A 14,075-nucleotide genomic window follows, 5' to 3' on the forward strand; every position below is an offset into this window, starting at 1 on the left:
TAATGTTTGTCTTTAATGCTTCATTTCCACTTAGTATTTTTTTCCTGTGGCATGTGCAGAAGGTGGTGCTGCCATCATTCTGCTCAAGGACAAACACTCTTTCATATTCTTTACCCTCTGTTTTTGCAAAGGTGAAATATTTCCCTGCCACTGATAGTGCCTGTTTCTTTTCTCTAAGGTTGGTTGACCAAAGCAGAAATTGGTTGAAACTGGGTAGTTTTCAGTGGACCATACAGAGGAAGAGGTCGGTGTTACTGCACCAATTTACCTGAAGGGGTTTGTGAAAGGTAGCTGCGAAAAATGAGTTTGTTTCGGTAACAGTGCTTACCATTGGAGCATTCTGTGTGTCCACTGATAACAACCTTAGCAGTCAACAGATGGGTCATGGATGAGCAGTGGTAAAGAAAGATGTGCTAAGAATGTGAGACAGAAAGGAGCAGGAACACTGAACAGAGAACTGCACAAAAGACTTAAATCGGAAAAGGGAAGGAATTTGGTATTTGGGAAACTAAGAACAGAATTCGATCATGAAGTGATGATGCTAATTGAAATGTAAGAAGTATCCTTGGTCAGCTTCCCATCCAGTATGAAGCTTCATTAAGTCTTGTAAAGGAAGAAAATTTGCATAATGTTGTATCTCAGAGCTGTAGGAGGATATCAGTTTGCCACAGTTTAAGTGCTTGTTCTTAAGACAAGGTACAGAAATGTCCTGGTGATATGTTGCCTTTGTTTTGCGAGTTGATGAGTAGCTGAGGTATTGACCTAGAGTGGTGGTGTCCAAGTTGAAGAAAGAGCATCTTTCTGTTAGAAAAGCCAGTGGGAAAAGCTGCAGTTCCTGTCTGCTGTCTTCAGTTTGAGGCAGGAATTTTAATACTGAGGAAGGCAGAAGTTCAGGAAATACAGTAGGAAGGACTAGTTGCCTCTGGAGGCAAAAACCTTATTTCTACCAGGAGACTGAAGTTTCTGGGTGACTGTGGACACTCATTTAAGGAAAAGAAACAAAAATCCACCCTTTTTTGAATGACATTGCATCTGTCTGACATGGAAAGTTTGACTGAAGGAACTCTCTCTGGAAGTTCAGAGCTTATGATTTTGCTCTAGAAATTCATATTATGACTGTATATCAATTCATATTGAAATTCTTGCATGGTGTTTCTGTTGATAGTAAAATCTATTTGTAACAAACTCATTTGTAGTCTTTTTATTCTGGGGAGCAGAGATCATAAGGAGGATGATACAGGGAAGAAAGTCCTATGCTTGCAGCTAAATCTTAGACAAAAGTTAGTATAAAAGTTTAAGAGACTGTCTTGAAAATGCAGACAACAAAGCAGTTGGGAAACAAAATTATTTTAGAAGGGATTATATCTGGCTTTGTTACAGTTGGATCCCCATGGACATAATGGTTTCACTTTTTAAAACATCTGTTTTAAAATGTCATGCTGGAACTAATGTTGTCACTAAGAATTTCAGATTATGAGTGAGTGTTAGTGTTGGTGTCCTGTAACAGTCTATGACTTGATTTTAATGTCATTTAGAGAGACCCACAGAAGGGAACTCATCCTGTGTTAGAGGTACAGTCTTCTCTTGAGACTGTGTTTTTTTTCCGCACCTTCAGATTGTGATAATGTTATTTTTGTGGTTCCCCAGCCTATATGGATGAGTTAATTAAGGCATGCAGGGTTCTCTTAGTGTAGTAATCTGTTTTATAGAAACCTGTAGAATAAATATTATTGCAGATGACAGACTCAAAAGACATTCACACGAAAACATTCATCCTGCTCCTGTGCTCTGAGGATCTAGCAGGATAACTCTTGCCTGCTAGGAAGTGCAGCTGGTCAGAGTTAAGTGTCTGACTATGACAAGAAAGTGTCCTTTTCATCGTGGATGCTCAGCAAACCCCCAGGAAAGTGCTTGGGGTTTCTGTTGGACTTTCTCAAGTGTGATTTAACAGATTTTGTAGTTCGTTTTGGTTTGGGTTTTTCACTTAATGCAGGCAGGGTTGGCTTGTATCCCAAGGACAGCTCTTGGAATATTCCTTTGCTGACAGTATCACAGTCAGACAGTATCCACTTCTCTGCATCCAGCATCATTTCAGAATGGGGCTTCTCTTGAAAAACTATTCAAGCATTTAAATTTCCAGGAATATAAATATATTCACTAGTAAAAGGCCCCCATATTCTTTACTCTTATGTGACTGATTTTGTTAGTGGAGGTAGTTTTGAGAAGTCTTGAAAAACTGTAATGCTGTGCTTGCCAGGTAGTTCCAGCTTAATCTCTCAGAGGCTGGGGAAAAAACAAAGACAGCAAACCAAACAAAAAAGAGAATTGGGGTTTTGTAAAAACCCTGGGTGATGAATAGTTAGTCAGCAAAATAGCAATACAGTTTTTAAAACTTTAGGAAACAAGTCTCTTTTCTAAATGTACCAGCTATTCATCACTGCACCCAAGGCATGTTGTTCTTCTCTGGAAGCTGTCACTTCAAAGTGTAATGTCTGTGGGAGTGATTAATGACTGATATATTTTTAATCTTCATGATAATGGTGATTAATCCTTGCAAAAATGCTACAATAAAAATTATTTCTCTCATTTTATGTAAGGGATGCAAAGGAGGAAGAATTATCCTAGAACAGATAGAGTCAAAATAGGACTACAGGCCTTTCTCCTACAGGACATCAAACCAGGCCTTTTCACATGTCATAGAACATTCCAGATATTCTGATTGCTTCCCTAATGGCAGTTTATGATTACCTTAATCAGTCATTGCGTGAGGTTTACAATTAGTCTTTGAGAGAATAAGCAGAACCTCTGTCTCTTTGTGTCTTGTAGGTGAGTGTCTTAATTGTTTGGTTATGAGTCGTTCTTCTGTCTAGTCCAAGAATCATAAGTTCTTCCCTTGCACAGTTTCAGTAGTCAGCAGGAAGACTCTATGAATGCTCTCTAGTTGGATGAATAGCAAGTTCTTCATAGAGTATGTACTGTGTGTGGCTGTGGAGGTGAGGGTGTTAAACCTTTAAGGTCTGAGAATTGGCACAGAACTATTATCCTGGATGACTACGAATAACCTTTTGGCTTAAAATATTTGGCTTTATATTTGGACTTTTAAGACTGGCTTTTTACAGTGAGGTGCTCGGTTATGTTAGTGCTTGCTCAAAATGGTCCATTAGGAAGTCTCATGCTTTTGAAAACTGGGTTTGTGTGTAGTGCCTGATTCATGACCTTGCTGGTGAGGAAGATTTTCTTTTAAACATCCCTGTTTGCAGCTTTTGGTGCCTGAACTTGGTGGGTCTGTCAAGTGTTTTTATGGTACCTGTGGGGATTTTCATCTTGAATTTAGGCTTGTAATTCTGCATTATTCTGCTTGTGGCTTTAGACCCACTTGCCTTAATATGTTTCCATTGTTCTTGCCTGAATGTGAGACTGGCCTTGGCATAGCCTTTAGGGAAGGAAATCCTCTGTGAGTCTGGTCATTGCCAGCCACCAAGCCCAGTCATACTGCTGGTTCTGCAGCTGAGTAAGCCTGTTAGAAAAATAATTGTGTATTTAGAAGAAAAACAACAAGACCTTGTTTCCACCATAGTGCAAAATCTTACTTCTGATGCCTTCAACCTTAATGTAAGCTCTGTGTGAGCACCGATAGCCAAAGATCCTTCTTGGGACTGTACTTGCAGAATGCTTTGTGATGACAGTATATTGAAGTGAGTTTCTGCAACACCTCTGCATGTGAGAGAGACTTCAGAGTTCTTCAGATCCCTCAATATGGTAGTTCCTGTGTGGTTCATTTTGCAGTTTTTAGTTGGGTTTTTTTGGTGTTGGTTTTTTTTTCCCCTGCAATGGTACAAAAATAAACTTCTTAGAAGTTTAATGGAAGGTCATGTACTGAGATGTCAAAAAAACAAACACAGTGTTTCTGGAAGGATGCAAATGCCTTTTTGTGCTCCCCTTCCCTGCTGTGGATACTGAGAACACACAATTAACATGTTTTCTGTAGGAAGACAATTTCTTGTATACAGTATAGCTGCACTGACTTTGCAGGGTGGTATTTGTGTTGCAGCTGGCAACTCATTTTTTCAGCAATTCCTTCTTCACCAGTTAAGCTCAGAAGCTTCCTGCCAGTGCATAAACACTTACTTTATTCGTAAGCTTTTCTGTAGCCCAGAAAAAATAATTCATTGTAAGTATAGCTGACAAGTGTCTAACTTGAGAATTCTATACCTGTAGTTGCCAGATGGTCATCATTCCATTAACGTTATCGTAAATAATTTGAAAATCCAAGCCAGAGGGTAAATAACTTGAATTTAACTTAGCACTCAACATTGTGCTCGTTTTTCCCTCCACTAAATTTACTTTGTCTACTTAACATAGAAGCCAAGGACTTTTTTACATTCAGTTGGATTTTATTGATCATTCATTCTAATATAAAGCTTCCCTATCTTTTCCCCAGAAGACAACAGGACGTTTTATGATACCACCACAGATATCACAGCGTCCTCCTGCAGTTTGTTTGATAATCTGTCAGATTCATTCAAGTTACTCTTCAAATTAATCAGCAGCACTCAGCAGTTCAGTAGCTTTGCCACCTCTGAAGGTTAGAACAGCAACTGCACTTGTATCCTCACTTGTGTCGTCTCATTCCTTGTTCCTGGGTATAGTTCATTTCTCGTCCAGCTTGGAAGGTGCCTGTGACTGTAGCAGCGTTTTTTGTTTTCTTATTTCTTTAACACCACACCATCAGTTAAGTAATAATGATGAAATTTTATGTGGAAAGCCTAAATGTAGGCAAAATGCTTCACTAGCTGCTACTCTAGACCTGCCACACAGCTCATGAAAACTGAGGATGCTTCAGAAGCTTTCTGTGTGTATGTAAATGCTGCATATAGGCAGCTCCTCCTTCTTGAGACCCAGTGTAATTGGAATCCTTAGGCTGAGCCTTGTCTCTTAAAGAGCAACTGCAGAATGATTTTCTGTAGGTATTTGGGGTATATTTCCTGTGTTGCTTATTCTGCAGGGTCCCTTACATAACTGTTCCATGTTAACCTTATCTTGATCTGACTTGTCAAGTCTTCCTTGTCAATGTAGCCTGGTTTATGACTTCTCATTTTTTCAATTTAAACTACATTCTGTGACCTAGTTGATAGTTACAAGGAAAATTAGTGTTCTGATAGCCTTCCTATAATTACTTAAACCCTGACCAATTTCAAATTATTTTTTTTCTATTAGAAAATAAATTGGGCAGATGAATCCTTTTTGTGAACCCAGAAAGTGATACATATTTGCTGTGCTATTTTATACTGATTTATCTTTCCATAAGACTTTCTCCATACAAACAGTGTAGTGAATGGGTTTTGTTTGCATAATGAGGCATTTGATTATATTACTTGGGTACCTTTTGTGCCTACATCACAATATATATGTAGAGAAAGAACACACTTGTGCACAAGCACTTGCCACCTTTAATGCAGGACTCTTGTGGCACCTCTTTGGACTGGTTCAGCTCTCACCTGTAGTGGCCAGTCTTTACTCTTGCTACTCTGCCGTTTCCAGTTTGTGTGGTTCAGGTCTACAGGGTTCCTTTCCTGCTCTTGTAATTTTTTTCAATGTCCCTGAGAAACAAGTTGAGTGTTTTAAGTTTTGTGGTTTTTTTTAGTCTGTGTACAGTGGCAAATTGTATGGCCAGACTTCACGAACGAAGATTTGGGCAGGGCTCTCCCCACGTGGGTGTGCCCTTCCAGCCCGCATAGTGGATTTTTTAGGTGAGGCACAGCGTGCGCAGAACTGGCCCCACCATTTAAGTCCTGAGGTCCATTTGCCACGGCCGAGTGAGCTTGGACAGTGACAGTGAAGTCCTCGGGACTGTCACAGCACTGGGGCTGACCTGCTGAGCATCCGAGATGTGATGGGATGGGATGGCAGGGAGGCATTGAACTGCCAGGGGACGGTCCCCACTGAGACTCGAACTCAGGACCTTGGGATTCAGAGTCCAGAGTGCTCTCCTTTACACCACGGGGCTGCCCTACAGTGACAAATTATAGCTTAGATAATTCCTGTACATTTCCTTTTACTCTCATGTAATCTCATCAAAATTCCTCTCATACTCTGAAATTTTGTTCCAGATACTTGGAATGGGGAGGAGTGTATGCAACTAATTTAGATAATTTGTGATTAACATATTTAATATTGTAATATTCCTTCTGATGATAATAGGAAAAATGAACTCATGTACTGTTATATGCCACTGTAATTTTTTCTGTCTTCTTATTTTCCAGCTGTGTGGGGAAACTTTGTCAATATGAGGTAAAGTATATAATTTTTGTATTGAATATTATTATGTGAAATAAAATTAACTTACCTTTCCCATCAGCATGTATCGATGTATATCAAGTAGGGGGAAAACAGAACAGCAGCTCACACTGTTGTTTGTGTGGTTGCTAAGCAGCTGATACCATTTTTTTACATAGAAGGTCTTCAGTCTCAGAAAGGGTTATGTGTCTACTGCAAATCTCACTCAGGATCTTACTCACAGTTCTCATCTCCCTTTCATTACACAAATTCTTTTCCTGATTTTGGTGAGTTGCTTGGTATACCTGGTTGCATAGGCTTTGATTCTGCTTTTTGTCAGCACAGATTTGACTGTATCTCGCTGATAATACAGGCTTAAATACTGAAGAGTGGCAGATTCTTCATGGCTTGCCATAATTATGTTTTTGTGCCTAGAATCAGAAATGTGTTTTGTAGAGTTTTTCCTCCTTCACAGTTAATTGGGAGAGAATCTTACGGTTTAACTGTTGAAAAGCAAAAAAATCTTGCATTGTCCCCTTGAATGCTTTTCCTTTGGAAATAAAAAGGCGTGGCATATGTGTGTCAAACATGCAGATTTTCACATCATTTCTGCTTGCATATGAGTTTGTCCTCCAGGAAAATTCATCAGGAAGACACATCTGAGAAAGAAATTGAAGAGTATATGGGTACATCCTGTTCCCTATAGCAAAGTTATTGTGTAGAGAGGACAAAATATTTCACCATGTTGTTTGGCTAGTAAAGGGGTTTGGTACTCAGCCTCACCGCTCTTAGCAGCACTGAGAAAGGAAGTTTTAGGCAGACTAAGGGAAGTAATGAATTTGCTATGGGCTCTGAGTCACCCAGGACAGCTTACCCTGGGATCTGATCCTGTCCCAGGCAGTCCACTTTCCTCCTCTGGAGTTTCCCACCCTTGACACACACAGTGCTCAGCTGTTAGGCAGACAGCTGCCGGGGCTTGCAGATGGAGATACCGTTTAGATTACCATGTTGTCATGACCACTGGACTATGGCAGCTTAGCAGCTGTTGCAAGGAGCAGCTGAGCATTTCTTAAGGAAGGACAAGAACCTCATAGAGTGGTCTGAGGAAGACGAGTGGATGTGGTATCCACTGTGTTTATTCCCTGATAAGCTGGTCTTTGAGTTGCCCTTTATAGAGCTATTGAGGGGGAAAACTTTACTTCTGAAGGTCCAGTGTGGGTCCTTAGCCAGTAACTAAACTGCAGAGTGCCTGTCCTTCAGTTACAGGATTAGTAAGAACTATCTTTGAGGTAAGCTTTTATTATATTGAGAGGTTTTCCAAATTTTCCTTGCTCATTTATCAGAGAGGAAAGGCTGTCTACTCCACAGCTGTCTGCATAGCTTGTTGTAAATTTCTGTTATTTGGGAAAACATTTCCAAAATCCATCAGGATAGTTTATTATTGCTTTTTGTTAGTAAATTCATTCTATGTTAACTGTAGAGTTTTTATTTGCCACTAATACAATATTATACTTATTTTTATTTGCCACTAATACAATATTATTATTACTAATACTGGTTTGAAAAGATGATTCAGGATCTGTGTGTTTTTGTGTAGGAATTTACTGTACTTTTTACAGATACAGCAATATGAATCTGGTCAGTAAGGTTTTTGCCTCAGTAATAGACTGAGCTGACTTTTAAGAGTTTTACAGAGGGTTATGAAGGGAATCGTTGCTCTAACATGTGGTGTGTGTGTATATATATATATCTGCTTAACAAAGGATCTTCTGTTTCCCTGGGTGTAATGAGTTCAGGTCCCAAGTAAAGGAGCTCTTTTTTATTTATGAAAGAACTCCATTTTATCTTGGAAATCCATGAATCCTCTAGTATGCAAAAACTTACTACTGTAAGATAATTCCCCTTTCAAAAGGTTTAATTGAAAAAACTATAATTATGCAAATATAAGGAAAATTGCATAGACTAGAGGCAGAGTGTAAAATTTAGAAATGCACATTGTACATTTGTAGAAGTTTACTTAAGAATGAACACAGCTAACTGAGATACTTACACAATTAGATGCTAAATACGACCACACAGATTTGTGCAAGGCATCAGTTTCTTAGACAGTACTCTGTTTTCACTCTGCTTCATCCTTGGCTTCATTTCAAATGAGTAACATTTGGATGAGAAGTCAGTATTGCCCATCAGGTGGTCACTTAAGACACATTTTAGTATAAGACTCTTTTTCCCTTGTGTTTGAAAAAGTTCAAAGCCGAAGTGAGATACGTTTGTGCTACTCTTTTTTTGATTGATACCATTGTGTCTTTAAAGGAAAATGTTTTCTCAGCATACAGTAATTAGCACAGGCCCTCAAAGACACATTTTGGACATTTGCACAGTAAAGTTACACTTAAAAACAATGATTAGACACGTCTCTAAAGTGAAGATAATTTTCTATGTAAAATGAACATAATTCTTATAGTTACCAGTCTTTCCCATGGGCTTGGTTCAGTTTCTGCCAAACTTGGTGATAAGGGTAACTTATTTCAGTGGGGATTGGATCATCCAATTCTGTTTGTTCTGACCATGTCTTTGAAATAATACTAACTCGAGATGCTTGAAGATGCTGTTTTAACAGATTGATGAAGGTGCAGTGTAGCAGCTATTGCTTAGGTATGTATTATGTTTCTTTTCTTTTTCCAACAGGACTCTTCAAGAAAATGGGGATCAGAAAGTGGAAAGTAAAATAGAGGAGGTTAGTGTGCTAATATTTGTAATCTGTTTTGTTTTGAGGACTAAATTTCACTCTTTCATATTGAAGGGGTATATTTAGTTTTATCTCATTACTCTTCATTCTGCTAAAACCATTCAGTGCATTGGGTTTGTGTCTGCACACAAGGTTTTGAACTGTTCTTTGCTATAGTTGAGTTTCTAACATGGTTGAGTAACTGCTTTATTTCCCTTAAAGCCTTCCTTGAAAGTAATAAATCTGCTGATGCATTTGCTGCAGAGACTATGGTAGAATCCTCCTGAGAGCTGTTTTATTTGTTACTGAAAGGATATACACAAATTCTTTCCTCTGTGACCCATACAAAATGTGAAGTGTATATGTAAGTTTCATTAGAAACTTGAAGCTGCCTCAAAATGCTTTGCTTTGTTCTTAACAAATGAACAAAGGTAGCGATGTTTGTGGTTGGGGATGGGGTGCAGTACTGATGCTTTCAACCTGAGTCCTGGTAATTTCTGGAGTAGACATGGGTATTGAACACAGTGGTGGTTCTGAACTTCTGTACCAGTAGCTCTGAATTTCCATTTGAGCCTCAGTTTGTTGTGAAATATTGACAATGTGTGCGACAGTTCTTTCTCCAAATGTTCTAGACTTCTAGTCTAATACCAGTAAAGCAAAGTATTTAATAGATGCAGAAGTCCTTGAGGCCGATACACCTTACTCTTGTGTGGGTATGTCTGACTGTATTAGTGTTGTCTGATGTGTCTAACGTCTTGTATTCCAGCAGGTTTATATAACAATTGTTCCTCTGAATGCAGTGAGGAACCCACTGAAATTGTTTAAAATCAATTGAAAGATTGCGTTCTTAGTTTTCCTTTTGCATGCCTCTCTTCTCTTTTTTCTTTTTCTCTTTTTTTTTAAATTCTGATAAGTGTAGCAACAAGCATTGTGAAAATTCCAGCTGTTTAAGCATGGTGAAATGCTTGAAATTCAATGTGTAGAGCAGAGTTACTGTGAGGTTTGAGAAGCTGAACATTTCTGGATCTTGTTTTTTAAAGCCTTAGGTGTACAATATCTTGAACCATCAGAATAACTGTTTCCAGAACTATTTGCTGCTCCACAGAGCTAAATACTTATGACTGTAAATGACAAAACTATATTATTTCGTCTTAACATGAATATGCAGCTTAATTCAGTTTGTGAAGTGCCTGGATTGTCTAACTCTAATTAGAAGTATTTGCACAAAGCAAGTTAATTTTCGTTGCTGATGTGTTGCTACATAAGTACCCCTTCAGGTGATAACCCTCGAATAGCTTTTGACATATGTATAACTAGAGGGTAAATTTTGTGACAAGGTTTTAGTAAACTTAAAAACAGGAGTTCAGGAACTTGTTGAAATTTGGCAGGACTGTTAGAAATTTGGGTCCTGTGATAAAGAACCAGAAACTGATGCCAACTTAAGTGATTCTCTTTTAAAGCAATGCAAATGCAAACAAAAGTCCTGGTAGGTGAACTACATTTTCTAATGAATTTCTGTTTAATAGTTTCTTAAAAGCCTAGATATATCCTTGAATCATGATGTAGAATGTATCTTAGATATTTAAACCAGATATTTTTTAAAATTTGCATATCATACTGGGAAAATTAGAGCCTTTGCACTGAAGCTAATGCCTATCTTTCCATGTCTGTGTCCTGTTATGCTTACCTGTTGTCCATTTAAATAGTTGGGATTTTACGTACTGTCCTGTTGTGCTGTTGTGCTGGATGTGGATTGCCTTTGACAACCTCAGACTAGTCACTCATGACTTCACTTTGCCAAATAGGAATCGTAACATTGGTTCTCCTTATCCAGGCTGTGATACTCATAGCCTTGAGGTTTTTTGTTTTCAGTGGTAAACTAAGGGATTTCATTTCACACTGTACTAGGTGATGGGGGGTTTTTATGGGAAAGGTTCAAGGTTTTTTCATGAAATGATGCTTTAAGATGCAAGTTTCTTGGAGTGTCTTCAGTAAAACTCTTCATTGAAGACTGTTTTCCATGATTTTTGCTCAAAAGTAACTCCCTATATGTGTGTTTCATAAGGTGAATCTTGTTTTATTCAAAGGTTAAATGTTTTTCCTTTGTTTTAGGCTGTTGCACCTCTAAGGGAGAAAATCAAAGATCTAGAAAAAAGGTATGTCTTCTGCTAAATTTGGGAAGCAGTTCAAAGGCACAATTTCTATTCTGTAAACTGTCAATTCTGTTGTTGTAGGCTTGAGATAAGTGTTTTGTATATACCCTCAGCACCTTTGAGTTGTTATCGTCTGTAAGTGAGGATGGGGCCTTGAATGCTGAAAAACCTGCACGCTTAAGGTTTTCAGGCTGCTTAATCACACTAAAGCAAACTAGTAATGCTGGATTCTAGTAAAGTTCAAAACCTGTGTAGGAGTTTGCTGTTTGGAGTCCAGCTGTGGATGCGTTACCATGGTTTAGGAAGTCCAGTGCAGGTGTGTGCTAACACATACTGGTTTCAGCTTCAAGAGACTGGAAATATGTTTTACCTCACTTTTCCCACACTTGTGGTCAGTTACCATGATTCAGCTGATGTACAGTGATTTTCTTCTGAATTGTTGTCTGTTTATGAGCTTTGGATGAGCCTGACTGACCTGCTTCTCTCAGGATTTGTTAAGGGAATGTGTTATCTTGAATTAAAGTGTATGATGCAGTTGAGGAAAAGCATACAAGCTTTCTGATGAGCTGCAGATACTAAATATGTGCTGTGGTTCCACAAGCACCTTAAATAGACCGAGTTGCTAAAAAAAAAAAATCCAAGCCTCATCTATTCTTCCCTTGCTGCTTGTGTTCACCTTGCCAAGATCATTTCCTCACTTTTTATGCCATCAGAACCATTTGAATAGGCTGGGTGGAGAAACCAGGGATTTCAGTGTCTATTTGCAAATAACTCCCTTGCTTCATAGCCTACTTGCCTTTTTGTCAGATCAGTTCTCTGATTTGAGTATCCTCATGGGCAGATTCTTTTCATCACAGAACACGGTCTGGAAGAGGGGTGGGAATTGTCAGCTCTGACAAGGACGTGCTGCCCTGTCATTGATACTGTTTCACAGTTGGCACTGCTGGTGTCCCAGGAAAACAGCCAGCCAAGAGTGCTGCATTACAAACGGCCAAGTCTGGACTTGCCCAAAGAGTACCAGTAAGCCTACGTGGTTATATATGGCATAATGGTTGTATGACCAAACTTTGCAAACCAAGATTTGGGCAGGGCTCTCCCCATGTGGGTGTGCCCTTCCAGCCTGCACAGTGGATTTTTTAGGTGAGGCACAGCGTGCACAGAACTGGCCCCACCGTTAAAGTCCCAAGGTCCATCTGCCACGGCCGAGCGAGCTTGGACAGTGACAGTGAAGTCCTCGGGACTGTCACAGCACCCGGTACTAACCAGGGCTGACCCTGCTGAGCATCCGAGATGTGAAGGGATGGGATGGCAGGGAGGCATTGAACTGCCAGGTGACAGTCCCCACTGAGACTTGAACTCAGGTCCTTGGGATTCAGAGTCTGGAGTGCTCTCCTTTACACCACGGGCCTGCCCCATGGCGTACTGGTAGTCGTGTGCTGTTCCTCTGGAGAAGGGGACAGAATATCATTGCTCTTGGCCAGAGGTGTACTTGACATCACAGTGTTCTGGTGTTTAGAGTTTTCTTGTGCCTGTGAACAGTTGCCCCTCCTCCCACCTCTCCTGGCCTGTAAGGCAAAGGAAAAAAAAAAGGAGGAAGAAATTTCATTTTTATTTTCTACAATTGTTTTGAAAGGTTCAGTGACCTGCCACATGCAATTTATTTCAGTGAGAATACTGATCTGATTGCTCATCTCTTAATGTGCATGTGAACTTCAGGGATTGAGCTGAGCATGTACTGGAAACATGAAACAAATTGCATACTGTGTCACCTGTGATGGTCGCATGGGATACTTCCATATCAATTATAACAGTTCCATTGATTTATTTAATCTTCATTGATAGCCCAGTAAATCTTCAACTTCAGTTGCTGCCAGTTCAAGTATTTGCTTCTGCCATCCACAGAGGACCTTTGTGGAAGGGGCATCCTGTTAGGCACTTTTTCGGGTTTTTTTAGTTAAGTGATTGTCATATTTTTCCAAATGAGCAATGAATTGTTGAGTGGAACCATTGAGTTAAAACTTCTCCCAGGAGCTATCTAAATGCTCTTTTCTTTTACATGTATTGATGAGTCTTGTTTCAGATCTTTAGCAAAGATGAGAAAATCAAAGTATTTTTTTACCTCTCTATGAGCTAGTCTGGGAATTGTACTTTTACAAAATGTGATCTGTTATTATTGTTGGATTTTTCAAATAATTTAGCCATTTGCCTCTGCTGGTTAGCTGAATATGGGTTGTTGCAATTAATAATATTTTAATTTTAATTCTATGTGAAGTGACATTAAATAACTACACACTGTCAGATGCCTGAAGGCTGATCCTGCTTGCAAAGCTGACTATAGTGTCAATGTTTTCTTACTTCATAAGCTGATAAAACCTGAAAGCAAACCATTATCCTGCTTTTGAGAAGCAGGAAAAACAAGAATACCTTAATGCTGGTCTCATGACAAGCCATTGTTTAACTGAAGCTAAAGCTGGAAAGTTTTTATTAATAACTTGCACAGCAAAAGCATTGCCATGAAGTCATCAAGGCAAGCATTAGGTCAAGATAAACTCAATGCTGTTGCCAAAAGGTCATGGTGTTGCTGCCAAACTCTATTCCACTGCCTCTAAAGTATTGGTATTGGTGCAATGTAAGGAGCAGAAATGGTTGTGAGGTACCTTTTGCACCAATATGACTCCAGGCTGAATTAATGTGACCTTAAAATAGTGGTCTTAGAAATGGAGGAGTCAGACCTTTTCCTTGCATCTAGTTATTTGGCACTTCAACATTTTTGAGCTCCATAAATCTCGTTATTGGTGAATTCTCCTTCCTGTCACAGAAAAGAGATGTTTTACTTGTTTGTTTTAGGTGCTGTTTTTCATTACTTTAGCTTAAATAAATTGTGAGTGACCTGTTTAGTGATGTAAGGCAAGTGTAAG

The 14,075-nt window shown here is 39.2% G+C and overlaps 1 protein-coding gene across 1 annotated transcript in view; it reads left to right on the top strand.

Annotated features, from left to right (window-relative positions):
* The window catches only part of UXS1 (UDP-glucuronate decarboxylase 1), a 54,326-nt gene that overhangs the window by 4,756 nt on the left and 35,495 nt on the right, over nt 1–14,075 (top strand). The window contains exons 2-4 of the mRNA XM_071576055.1: nt 6,264–6,291; nt 8,965–9,013; nt 11,117–11,160. Of these exons, the coding sequence (XP_071432156.1) occupies nt 6,264–6,291; nt 8,965–9,013; nt 11,117–11,160 (121 nt within the window). The remainder of the gene's footprint in view (nt 1–6,263; nt 6,292–8,964; nt 9,014–11,116; nt 11,161–14,075) is intronic.

This window comes from Pithys albifrons, chromosome 1 (genome assembly GCF_047495875.1).
Source record: "Pithys albifrons albifrons isolate INPA30051 chromosome 1, PitAlb_v1, whole genome shotgun sequence".
Lineage (NCBI taxonomy): Eukaryota > Metazoa > Chordata > Aves > Passeriformes > Thamnophilidae > Pithys > Pithys albifrons.